This window comes from Toxotes jaculatrix, chromosome 10, assembly GCF_017976425.1.
Source record: "Toxotes jaculatrix isolate fToxJac2 chromosome 10, fToxJac2.pri, whole genome shotgun sequence".
Classification (NCBI taxonomy): domain Eukaryota; kingdom Metazoa; phylum Chordata; class Actinopteri; family Toxotidae; genus Toxotes; species Toxotes jaculatrix.
In genome coordinates, this window is record NC_054403.1 from 19,297,677 (window position 1) to 19,311,435 (window position 13,759).

The 13,759-nt window shown below is 43.7% G+C and overlaps 1 protein-coding gene across 1 annotated transcript; it reads right to left on the minus strand.

Annotated features, from left to right (window-relative positions):
- Positions 1 to 392: 392 nt before the first annotated feature.
- On the minus strand, positions 393 to 13,655 carry vimr2 (vimentin-related 2). The gene is made up of 10 exons (XM_041048366.1): positions 13,546 to 13,655; positions 12,848 to 12,992; positions 12,548 to 12,706; positions 12,239 to 12,358; positions 10,100 to 10,195; positions 8,625 to 8,756; positions 7,206 to 7,337; positions 4,324 to 4,434; positions 4,078 to 4,202; positions 393 to 1,347 (listed from the first exon to the last, which is right to left on the minus strand). Exons 1-10 carry the CDS (start codon positions 13,653 to 13,655, stop codon positions 1,305 to 1,307), a joined length of 1,173 nt encoding a protein of 390 aa, XP_040904300.1. The 3' UTR covers positions 393 to 1,304.
- Between the last annotated feature and the right edge of the window lie 104 nt (positions 13,656 to 13,759).

Below are 13,759 nucleotides of genomic sequence, written 5' to 3' on the forward strand. Positions count from 1 at the left end.
CCTGGCCATGTTTCACGTCGGGACAATTGAACAAGTCACATGCGGCCACTGAGCCCCAGCCCCTTCTCCAGACACTGAACTCAATTATAACAGAGGCTAACTCCTCATCACCACAAGTTCACTGAGTGTGGCTAATCTTATCTGATCCGTTATTAGCAGCATTTTTCATCTTCATGGCAGAGCTAACAAGCCTTTGAGATCATTAAATAGCTGGGAATGTTCAAATCTCAAGTTAAGCATGAAGATGAGTGAAAAAGGGATCACTGAACATAAATCACTCTGCTCTCTACATAGTTTTAAAGTGCATGGAAAGTCTAAAGCTGTAGGATTCACAAGCAGCTCTCATGAAACAGAGAAAAGAAATCGCACAGTATGAGGTGATCTCTCAAGCAACTAGTTTTATTCAATTTAAATCTAAAGCACATTCTGACGCTTGTGCAGAAGCAGGAACCAAAAATGATTTATCACAGGCAGCTTGTAGAAAATAAGGAAAAGATTACTAAGGAATGTATTACCAAATGCTTATTTCTGAAATGACAGCAAATTGGGACATTGCTCTTCAAAGAAGGAATAACGAATCACACAGGCTTTCCTTGTGGAAAGATCCAGGTGCTCGATTTGTAAGAGCTGCAGAAAAACAACTTCACGAACCATTTGAAAAGCAAACAGTTATATGTAAAACCAACATAAACACATGACTGTAAAAGCAAAACGACGATGAGACGCTTTAAGTTGCTGAAGAGAGGGAGCTGTCAATATGTTTGTTAACAGTGACGGGGTCAAGGGTTAAGAGCTCGTAATCAGACAAAGTTTAAGTGATGGACGAGGTGGCATCAGAGGGGGAATGACTCCACGGAGCCGCACAGTTTAGCTTGCGTGCGTGTCGGCATGTGTGTTTGTGTGTCAGACTTGTTCGACAAAGAGGGGACAAAACATTTATGAATCATATCAGTGAGCTGGTAAAGATAAAACCCACTTAAGGAAATATCACTGCCAGACACTGAATGGATACACACTCACTGCAGAGCCCCCATCCTCCCACCTCCCTCCCAGTTTTAGACAGCTCCATCTTTCTTGGAGTCTCGGGGTCATCTGTCCGCGACCTGTTATCAATTGCCTGGCTTAGGCCTCCAGACAGCATTAATCTGTCATGATAAGTTTACATCAGCTCAAATTGCTGCGTTGGTACCTTAATCTTGATTTGGGTCTGCTTTTCACGATTTTCTTTTGTCTGTTTTCTAATCCATGTGTGACGGAGCATCCAGCCGAACTGCAGACGGCCAGTCTGACTCTTTGGCCTCGTTTCACGGGTTGCACAGCCTCTCTTCCTCTTCCTCCACCAGACTCCTGAACCAGAGAAATACATAAACACAAAGAATGGGTGAGCAGGTAAGTGCTGCTACTCAGCTGTAGTCCAGCTTTACCTGAGAGACAGAACATTGCAATTTATTGAGGTTTAGAGTTTATTCTTGACATTGGAAACAACTGAGAAAACTATCTCTCTTCAAGACAGCAACTACCCATTATTTTCACCATCAATAAATCTGCTGATGATTCTCTCATTTAATCAATCAATTAATGAAGTTAATCAGGTTTGGGAAAACTGGGAAACTGATGATTTGGTCAATTGCAAATAATGTTTCACACAACTGAAAAGTTAATTATCATTAGAGTTTTTTTAGAATATTTTTATCTTGGCATATTAATTAACTGCTGTTTCATTTGTATATTTAAACCTGATGAACAAGCTGTGAACTCAACACCAACATACTATCACATTTTAAGTTGAAATGATGAACGTGTTAGCAAGCACTTGCCTATTTGCTCATCCAGGAGCAACTATATCTTTACTGTGAAGCCTATTTGTGTCCACCTGATGAAGGTGAGTCCAATATTCACTTTCAACTGTGTTTTTCATCTCCACCAACTCCTGAGGGAAATATCTGAGTCTACCAGCAAGTCTCTAACTGTGTCTCTGTCTGCTGTTTGGTGCTGGGCAAGTATAGCGCACACTGGGTTTTTAAAGCAATTTCACTGAAAACATCTGCCTGCTGCATCTGGAAACACTAGTGATGAGAGCACTGAGAGCGAACCAACGGTGAGAGGCCCCAAAAACCAAAACAGTGAGCTGAAAGATGATATCAAACTCATTTTGCTTCATTGTTAAAATAAAAATTTTGATTATTGCAGCTTTAAAATGGGCACTACAGTCATCCACTGCTAAATGTATACTTAATGAGAAAGGATTTTGTCCTCAGTTGAGCTACTTGTTGCTGTGTCATGCAGCAGTGTGGGCAGAGCCTGTTGAATGAATTACAGAGTAATATGGTTCACATTAGCAGTGAGCAAAAGCAGTGAGCATCTGCCCAAACTGCTCTGAGATGCTTTCACAGGCCATAAGCCACCCGGTAATGGCAGCCTGGGGTCATTAGGGTCTGTTGTGCAGACAGTTTGCCACGGCATGGAGAGAATAAACAACCACCATTTTCATTTCTTATTCATGGTTTTAATCACGGATGACAAAACACCCAGTAAATAAAGAAAGGGAGGAAAAAAGTTGGCTTTGACTGTGTGCCTTTCCTGTGCCTTAAATGTCTTTGGGACAGTCTGTTGGGTAACGAGAGGGAATTAAAACTGTGGTGAATTTGGAAATGAGTGTAAGTGGACGGGGGGGGGGGGCACTGACATTAACAGGCTGGCGTGGAGAAGAGCTGGCAGCGGCCCAGCACACAGCGCTGACAGTGTGAGGTCCTCTTTGCCCATTCTAATGAGGTATTGTGAGGGTCTGAGCTAAGGCCTGCAGCAGAGCCCCCTGGGGGTCACGTGCAGTCGGATGGGGGATAGAGGGTCACCGGAGGAAATCTGAAGCAGCGGAATGACATGGCTGAAGTGCGTCACTCCACATACCAGGATGGCAGATGGTAAAACAACCTCAGTGAACACAGGGAATGGCATGAAACGTCTTTAAGGTCGCATACAGGAAACTGCATCAGATTCAGGAGCTGTTTCCTGTGACCAAAGTTGGCCCCTGATGTCAGCCCTTTGTCTGCAGAAACACCTTAATATGGACATTGCGGATGTCCAGGTGACACTATATGAAATGCTCAGACAACATATGACTTATACACAGGATCTTGTGGAAATACTCCTTGTATTATTCACAGCACTGCCTTTGTAGACTTCTTTTTGATGTTGAAGGAAGGACACTGACAACGAACACTGTCCTTTGCACAATTCCACATATGTTTTCTTGTCTGCTTTAAGATTAGCTCATATGTGAAGAATGTCAAAAGTAAACAGGGCATCAAGCTGATTTAAATCTACAGAAATCATCCCAAGATCATTATGTGTCCCCGACAGCTCATTCCCCTCGACAGGTTTAAATAACGTGTAGCACTTTATTGAGCACCGTAGGAGACGTCTGTTTTCATTTCACCCCCTAACGCAAAGATGGGAATCTACAATACACAGTGTGTCAGCGAAGGTTCAGAGTCTATGGATTTTAATTGCAATCAGAAACCACAGCACGTTAAACAGGAGAAGAAAAACTAATCAGTGAAGTCACCTTGTTCAGTGTTTTTGTTGGAACAAAAAAGCTCCATGTTGTCTCTCAGACATGGTTGACCATCCCTGGCCCGGAGTGCTGGTTTAGGTGATCCTATTGACTGACAGCCTCATTAAAAATAAGCCCTCACAGTCCCTAAGTCTCCTTATGTCTCTGGTCTTACTGTATCATGGTGTACAAGACATAAGGACTGTGGTAAAATTTTAGGGGTCTCATTTAAGAATAACAACCTGCCGGTAAATTAAGATGGGAATTAGAGTCGTGAACGCACAGAGGATCAGTGAAATCACTGTATTTATGGCACCTCATCACTACAAAATGGGCAAGAGAGAAGTGATCGATACATTATGGCGTATTATTGCATATTAGGTTATTAAATTAAAGTGTAATTATGGCTGTAAAATAAAGGAGATAAGTATTGAGTTCATCTTCAGACTGTATTATGCAGAGCAGCTTTACTCAAATGGAAATAAAAAATACCATTTGACCAATTTGTCATCAGATCGTCTAACCTGTAGGCAACAATCTCCATGTCTCTGGCCATCTTCTCACTGAGCAGCTCCTTGTAGTCTGCACACTGCTCCTTCATCTGCGCTTGGAGGTCAGACTCCTGGTGCCGCATTTCATCTACAGTACACTGAATAACATGCACACACACACACGCACGCACACACAGAGGATGAGATTAAATGACATTATTAGTCCAAACCGCTGGTCCATTACAGGCTATGATTACATTAATCAGTCCACTCTCATACCTCCAACTCAGCAATCTCATCCATGTATGCAGCCTTCTTCATCTCAATCTCATCCTCCAGCTCCTCATTACACTTTTCAAGCTCAGCAAGCTCCTTTTGTAGCTCTGAAATCTACAGAAACACATACAGCTGTGATAATTCATTCAAAATATATCAGTAAATTTACATCTCTACTTGATTACCTTGTCAGTAATAACGTAACAATGCCAGACTGTAAAATCATGTTCCCTTCATGTTCATTTTCAGTTCAGGAACAGCAGCCCTGGAGTTGGCAGGCGTTCAGGGTCTTGCTCAAGAGCATGTAAGCAAATCAGATGAGAGTCAACAAAGAGCCTGAACCTGGTGACTCTACTTTACCGATAGCCTTGTCCTTTTCTGCACCAGATTTCTGCATCAGTTGATGATTGAAAACCCAACGTTCAACTTGTTTTGGTGTTAGCTAACATGTTAGCCACTGTTTACATGTCCAGCAGACAAGGAGCAACATAAGCACTAACGTGAGTCGTGTTTCAGGCCACCTGACAACCGCAAATCCCCCGTTTACTTTTCCCATTTACGGAGAAAAATATCTGGATTTGTAGCTGCTTAAGTTTCCCAATTAATCTGTCCAACACAGATAAAACAGGTTACTTTACTTCTGTCACAAACTAACTGAGGAGCATCCCTCCCCCGGGTCTGAGGCTTTGGTGTCCTGCTGTGAGTAATTACAGCAATCACAGAAGTTCAACAATTAGCTGTCACAGCCAGATGGGGATCCAGGCGGTCCTGCTCGTCATTCAGTAAGCCGGACGGTTACTACTCACGGGCTGATGATGACTCCCTAACCTGGTCCAGTCACTTACTCACACACTCCTCCGTTCTCCCTGGCATGATAAGTGAGGCCTGGCTGTGTGTGTGTATGTGTAAGGGAGTAGTGGTGTACAACCCCATCAGTGCCTGCTCCATTATATACATTTCTGCGTCAGGGCTGATTTCACTGCAATCTGTTTGTTTGGCCATGTTGTGTCTCAGTGAGAAACCAGACCCGAGGCATCCATCACAGGCCAGAGAGGAAACAGAGCACATCAAGCCGTGCTGTCCATCCGTCAGGCTGGATTGAGCTGAACTGGGGCTTGTGTGCTACATATTAGAGAAAAGTAGATGATGTTGGGAGAGTTCTGCTGTGGTTACAGAGGCTCACTGTTTATTTAAAGAGCTGGAGGTAGAGCCACAGCCACAGTAATGAGAACCAAACCATCATGTTTGTTACAGATGTGGTTAGGTGCCAGCTGTGGTCTGACCACTGATGGATGTTAAAGAGGCAAATGTGAACTAAGAGGAGGTAGTTTGTGTTTACTGGCGTCGCTCTGTGATTTTACCTGAGTCACAGTTCCCTGGTGCTTCACTTTGCTGTGCCCTTTTTGTTCAAAGCCCAATTGCTTTCATGGCATTTTTCTGCTGCCTGGATGAGAAATATCTGATGAAGGTTTATTTCCTCCCCTCCATTTGCAGAGGAAGTCTCCAGTCAGTGTGTGTGTATGTGTGTGTGAAGTTTTAAGACGTTTATGATGCTGCAGGCGCTCTGAAAGACTGTACTTAATAACTGAGGACACGGAGGGCAATAAATCCTGTCTGAGCTGAAGTCGAGCCCGTCACATCTCCTGCTGAAAGTGTCCGCAGAGTAAACACTCTGGTCAGCAGGATCTCCCACACTGTTGCTCGGCTGTCACTCAGCTGCTCTCCACTCCCTCGGATAACTGTGGGAAACCATTCATTTGCACCATTATGTCTGATTTAGGAGCTGATGGCCGACGCAGAGCCGGTTGTGGGCTGTAAGACTCCTCTTTTCTTTGTCAGCAAAGAGGTGGGAAATGTATTATGGGAAGATCTGAATCAGTAGGTAGCAAATGAAGGATTTAAATGATGTATAAACATGAGACTTGAGGGGTCGGTTCACCTCCAAAAAAATCCATATTTTCTTACTTAGCAGTAGCAGTAAGTAGTCATGCAGACAGTTTCATTTTTATTAGCTGAGATTTCCTCTCAGCAGGAATGTTTGTGTGTTTATAGCATTGATTACATTGCTGTGCACATTACAATTGCACATAAACAATTAAACCTCAATGATTTGTTCGAAAAACAATATCTACTTTTCTCTGAAAAATCCACAGAACATGCACGATTTCACAACAGTCAACAGTTTTCCAGGACTACAGTATGCGTTAAAGCAAAGGTTTGGTATTTTGGAAAATATGCTTATTTGCTCTCTTGCCGAGAGCTTTAAGATAAACCTCATGTCTCATGTCTGTACAGGAAATACAAAGCTGCTACTAGCAGCCCACTAAGTTAGCTTAGCATAAACACTGGAAACAGGGGGAAACAGCTAGCCTGGAAACCTCACGGTGACAACTGAACTTCAGAAATTGACTGCACCCAGCCAAGGAATAGTCCAGCACATAAGCCTTCATAAAACCACAAATTGTTTTTACGTCATGTTTTTCTATAGCTTACACAAACAACATACAACATGTTGTTTATTGAGCTGTAGAGGTGCTGTTAGGTTGATTTTGTTTCCAGCTGACAGAACGTGGCCAGCTCTTTCTCTCTGTTTCCTGTCTTTTTGCTAAGCCACAATGACCAGCTTCTCATCTAACTCTTGGCAAGGAAACTAATGAGAGTGTTCCCAAAATGCTCATATGCACTTATACAAAACACAACGCTTATTTGGAGACACTTGCATAGCTGTTTATTTTATACTTGAACACATAATGTATTAGATTTAGGGTTTATTTTTTCCTTTTTTTCCCCTTTGCTCTTTTGACACATTGTTGTTGTGTGTCCATGGCAGAACTCTCAGAGGTAGTTACCTCAAAATCTTGGCAAAACAAAAAGAGTCCACTCACCAGCATCTTCATCTCACTGATGTCCTTTATCTTTGGCACGTCTTTGACCCTTGAGCCTGCAGCTTCTCCCACTTCCAGTTGTTTTCCATCACCACTGCGAACCACAGCAGAAGAGGCGGTGCCACACTCGTACTGCAAAGACAGACGGTAGGAATCAGTATATTTGAGAAAGTCTGTAAGTATAAAAACCCTTTTAGTTTTAGTCTGCAAAGGACCATGGAGGATAGTGATCTTTTTTGGGCAATTAAGTGCACTTCGGCAAGGGAGCAAAGAGCAATCAGAGCCTCATAGAGGACGGTGGTTAAACCTCTCCTTGTGTACACCACATTCCTGATTAGATGGAACAAGTGCAGCCAAAATGAGCCACATGAGGGTACACAGGTGTGTGGGAGTCAGCCAGCAATCACCGTTACTGTTCAAACCCAATAGCAATCATTTTAGCATCAAGACAACTGCATCTCATAATCGAGTCCAGGCACAGAGAGGACGGTGTCCAGCTGGCAAGAGAAGAGACCGAGTGGGAGGGAGACCGAGGGAGAGAGAGTAAATAGACGGGGTGTAAGGGGGAACAAGAAACACACCTACGTATCTAGACAGACATACAAATACATAAATATGCTGGCTACCCTTCAGCTGTGTCTCCAAATGAAGGACACACACACACACACACACTAGCATCCACTTCACTGCTGCCGAGGAGCCTGGGAAGGCGGCCAGCAGTCTGATTACAGCCCTGACCTCTGAACCGGACAGACATCCTCGCCCCAGAGGAGGTCAGACCCACCGGAGCTATAGTCTGACCCCAATGCAGCACTTCTGTGCTTGTAATACACACACTTGAACACACACACACACACAGGTAGACAAAGGCATTCTGTTCGGGTCCAGAACTGCAACTCTGATTCTCAAGTTCTTCCCTGGTGTTGTGTTAAGAGGGAAAGAAAACAAGTGGGAGTATCGTCGTGTGATTTGTGAAAGCTGAGATTTACATCTGGACCTGACCAAGCCATTTCAGAGGGAGAGAGAGGGTGATGTGGTGAAAATAGGAGAGGTCAAGTGGTCAGTAGGAGGATGAAGATGGCGGCTGGTTTCTGGATAGTGTGCACCTTTATTAAATAAATTAAATAAAGTAGCAGTACATTCAGTACATTCAGTATCATTCAGAATTACTCCATCACAAGTAAAAGTTCTGAATTCAAAATCCTACTTAAGTAAAAACACAAATGTATTGCACATCAGAAATTGTTTTTCCACCCAGGTTTATCTGAGTCCACTTGTGTGCATGTGAGTGTATCTTAAGCCAGAAATAGGAAGATGATTCTTAAAAATCCAGGCAGACATGTTACTGTAAAGGATTTGACTCAAAAACGCTTCCACTTCATGACATGTTTACGTGTTTTATGCCACAGTGTGTTGTACCTGGAGGCTCTCAGCCAGCTGGCAGTAGTACTCCTTTACATCCAAGGCCGGAGTGATGTCAGGGCTGCTAAATCTAATTGCTGCCACCGTTCCTCTTGTCCCCTCAGCTGGCTCCAGAAGACTCTCCACTGCCTGCTCATACACACCACACATACAAATACACAGTGGTGAGGAAGCATTCAAATCCTTTACTCAGTGGTGGAGAGTAACTAAGCACATTTAGTAATTTAGTACAGCACTTAAGTGCAGTTTAAGGTATTGGTACTTTATTGAGTATTTCCATTTACTGCTAGTTTATTCTCCTACTCCACCCCTTTTACTTGACAGCTGTAATTACTTACTGCTGTCACCTAAATGTAGTGGAGTAAAGAGTACTATGTTTCCCTCTGAATTGTAGTGCAGTCCTACCTCATCGTGTATGTCTACAGCTCCCAATATGTATTCACAAAAAAATAAAAAATACAACCTCCCATCCATTACAGAGAAAATTAACTGTTACAGAGCTGCAGTGGCAGCCTGACATTTTTCTCCTTTCCCTCCACCTAAATAACGACATGGCTGCCGATTTGTCAGGGGAATATGGGGTATCTGCAAGTGCTGATAATAACAACAGTTAATAAAACAAAGGGAACTTCTGTTTTCATTTGGTATTCAGCTGCATTTCCCGGACTGTGAGTTATCGAGCGTGTCCCAGAGGGAGTGTGTTAAACGCCGGGCGGCCTGGCTTTGCAGAGAAAAAACACAGAGTGATGGAGCTGCTCCTGCTTCAGCAGCCTTTCTCTTTCTCTCTCCCTGCCTACAGCCTCTAGATCTGATACTGGTGAACGTCTGTCATCTCCTGGAGATGTGGAGAATACTGTAGGAAGGTAGAGAGCGCAGGGTGTGTGTGTGTGAATATGATATAGGCACTGAAGTGTGTTGCAGATGTGTGCCTGTTTTAAAGGAGCAGTTGAATATTTTCGGAATACACTTCCTTGCTTTCTTCACAAGAGTTTCGTGAGAATCTTGATACCACTACCACATCTGCCATTAAATTAAATAATTTTTTGTCTTGCATATGTTGCATGAATTTGACTGCTGGACTGTTTTTTTATTTCAGACCAAAAAGAAAATGTGCACTATAAGCTAGCTAGGAACAGACTAGTGGCTAAATGTCTTACTATTCCTTTAAGAGACTGGAATAAGGACTCAGGAGGACATCAAAAAAAGCTTAATTCTGACTTGAAGCATGGTTTACTAGATAACATATTTTGTGTTTTGATCCTCTCCCCATATATTTCTGTTGACATGGCTGTTTTTGGCTACAACTCTTCAAGCAAGGTGACTGAGGTCATCCCAGCCGTGTTTGTCACAACAGATCTGGGCATTTCTCCAACACTCCTGTCTGACCTAAGTGCTACATTTTGAGTCATTTTTAGGCTATAAACTGTTCCTGTTCCATCACACTGCAGCTATATATCTTCTCTCCCTCTCACCGCCTTGTGCTGGGCCTCCATGTTGGCCAGCTGCTCCTCGTAGATAGCCACTTGCTCCCTCAGTGCCAAACACTCTGCTGTCACAGCATCCACTTCCTGCAAAGAAAATCAAGTTACCAGAGAACAGGGCTGAAAGTACAGAAGTTCACCTTAATTTGTGGAGGTGTCTGGGAGGAGCAATCTGCAGTTTGGGAAATAAATCACACCACAGGTTGAAATAAAGTGGAAAAGTCTTTGTTTCCACCCTGAACACCCATTTTAAAAACCATCAACACCGGCACATCCACCCTGTTTCACTGAACAGCAAGTAGACACCGCAATGCAGAGGAAGGGGGAGGAGGAGGAGGAGGAGGAGGAAGATGAGACGGAGGCTAACTAGACACAAAAGCCCTGTCCACCAATCCATTTGCCAGCAGGGGTCCTCCGCTCATCTACTCTTTTTAAAGAACTAGATTAATTGGTGTTGGATGCAATTACTGTGGGTGCCAGTATTTACATTTGGACACACACAGGGGACGTTGGTGAAGTTGTGGAGCCTTGCTGGGAGAGTGGCAGGGTCCTTGATGGACAGCAGTGGGCAAAAGTAGTCTGTCCTGCTGCTGCCTGTCTTCAAATATCATTCAGCAGCTGAAGAGAAACTTGTTGTACATCACATTCTGCACCAATTTAAAACAGTATTAACATTTTCTTGGCCACTTAGGGAAAGCAGAACAAGCTGTAAACACAACACTGACATAATAGCACCTTATAAAGTCACTTTGGCAAGCACATTGGTAGTTGCTGATTTACTCGCCTTTTAGCTGTTTTGGTTTCTTCCGACTCCGGAGGGAAATAACTGGCTCTTCAGCTGCTAAATGCTCCACACAGTGAGAGTGCAAAACAGGCACATAACCACAGTAATGAGCTGAAAGATGCTCTGAAGCATTGAGGAGATGAAATGAGCTGCAGCTTTAAGGTTCAACATTTCAAAATCCAGTGTCCATCTGTTTTTCTGCCCTGATAAAGACTTGAGGTTGAAACTGGTCAGCATTTTAAACAACATGCTTGACTAAATACAGGCTTTTAATTTAATTTCTCTCCTTGTTTTGCCTGTGAGTGCCTGAAGAAGTTTTTTTCCACTTTCAAGAGAACCTTAATGACCTGCACTTACAAACATGTAAAACTAGCTGACTTCATTCATCCACTCCTTCGTATTTGTTTTACAGTTCTGGTGAAGACTGTTTAACTCAGTTCCCTTGTTATGCTGTGTTTCACCGCAGCCACCACATCTGGCGATGCACGAAAATCACATTGAGACAATGAAGAAGAGAAATTTGTTGGCCTGGAAAAATGGAGCGGAATTGGCAGGAGGAAAGCAACACAATAGCCAGTAGTATACTTCAAAATAAACCAAATGTTCCTTGTTTCATCGCTGTCAGTCGACCATTATGTTCAGAGAACTGCAGCTATTTCTGGGTTGAGCTGTGTAGTATTCACTCCTCTCCTCCGCATCTCTGCTCTTCCTCTACCTCCCTGCTGATTTCCCACCAAGTCCTGTCACTCTGCAGCTGCTTCCAATTCCAGAACCAGAGAACTGAGCCAGCAGGAACATTATGGCACCGAATTACAGCCTGCATTACATCTGTAAAGGAGAAATTAAAGCCTCCCTCACATCTGGTCCGGCCGGGAGGAGATGGCCTCTGGCATGTATGAGGGAGGGGAGAAGGTTTGGAAAAGTTGGTGGCTCAGGTTGCAGTGGGCCACCAGCCCAGACTGGGTGACTGCTGGTGATCAACACTCATCAGGTAGCGCTACAGAGGAGCAGCTGTGGCGAGTTTCAGCTGATTCACCAAGAGGCCAAGGGCAGAAGAAGCATGGAGATGCTTGACAACACTGCCATCTAGTGCTTAAAGTACATAATCGCAACAAAAAGGCTGATCGCTAGGCTATATCTATAACTGAAGGTTTAATGCTTACAATTAAGTGAAAAACCCATCATGCCTTGTTGTACACTTTACAATAATCCATTACATTTGCAGCTTTTAAACTTAGTAAGCTTTTAATACTCTTTGTTACCTTTGAATCTACCCTCTTTGCAGCTTCCTCTAACTTTTCAGTTGAATTCTTCCAATAATGACACTACTGTATTACAACTATTACCTCAGCAACATCTTGTCGCTCTTGCTGGAACAGGATCCTCTGCTGTGCAGCCATCTCATAGCTTTTCTTCAGACGTTCAAGCTCTCTCTGCAGCTCCTCAGTGTCACATAGAATCTCATCCTGTGAAGACAGTGATGGATCTCGACAGGGTCATAAATCAGGCCTGCCTGTCAGTGTACAAACTAAAGTAAAATGAATGGGATGGGATGAGACGTGCAGTGGACTATCTATGAGAAACCTTAATCTGGGCATGCCATCACACAGGGAAACATGCGGCAGACACACCCAGCGGCAGCAGCAGCACCCTACCCTCTGCTTGCGCAGTCTTTCCACCACTGCATCCAGGCTGTAGTCAGGTTGAGCCACAACAGAGGTGATGCTGGAGGAGGCTTGTTGACAGGTCAGCTTCTCCTCAAGCTCCACAATCTGACATTCAAGAGACTCATTCTCCCTCTCAAAACAATGGGCCTACCGGGCACAGAGAACAGGGGGAATGTATAAACATATATAGATCCACTGCATCATTTAGCAGGAACAAAGACATGACAAAGCAGAGAGAAAATTTTGTGCTGGTGTACCACGGGGAGCAGTTACACTCGTCGTCCTCACCAGTTCAATAAGCCTGACCAGACGGTCATTGAGAGCAGCGATGGTGGTGCGGTCCTGGACAAACCGGTTGAGACTCTCCTTGTTGAGAGACTTGGCAGCCACAAAGTCTAACTTGTCACAGTCACACTCGTCAACGGCCGCACCCCTGTGAGAAGGACAACAAAGACAGCGATGAATATTTTGGAGGGCCCTACAGGAGATTATGAGAACCAGCTTCAAGTGTGTGTTCAGTATACAGTCAAACGTTCATTAGAGGGTACTAGAGTGAGTAAATGAATTAAACCAAAAAGCTATTTCAAGTAAAGCGTCATTCTTTAAATACGTCAGTGCATTTCTGCCCTGCCGTTCACGGTAAATGAGCACTGTAGACCATGAGCAAATATTTTTCCATGAGCACAAAAGGCATCACCATTGCAACCTTCCTTCAGGGGTGACACTTTACTTTCACTACCCCTGCTTAGTATTTATAGTCACTGTCAACAGACAATTTAAAGTGTTCCTTAAAATGCAGTATTATTATCATTATAACTGGTTTTATATTAACTGTCTTTCATTAATGATCTGTTTATACACCAGCCTCCACCTACGGAAACACATATTGACATTTCCACCTGATTAAAACTACATTATAGTGTGTTATAGGCAATTTACGTATACATAAAATAAAGTCGCCCTGTATGGCACAGACCCACACTGACCTGAGAGAGGCCCGGTACTGCCCTGCACACTGCATACCCAACCCTCCATTTCGACTCCAGCCATCATCCTCAAACAGCTTGCGGTAAGACGACACTCTGAGCACAGCCATGGCTTCGGACAGGTTCAAACTGGGCTATAACACAACAGGCAAACAGAGACAGCCGGTCCATGGTGGGGGTTTTATATTCACAGGGAATGAGAATGTAGCAGCGA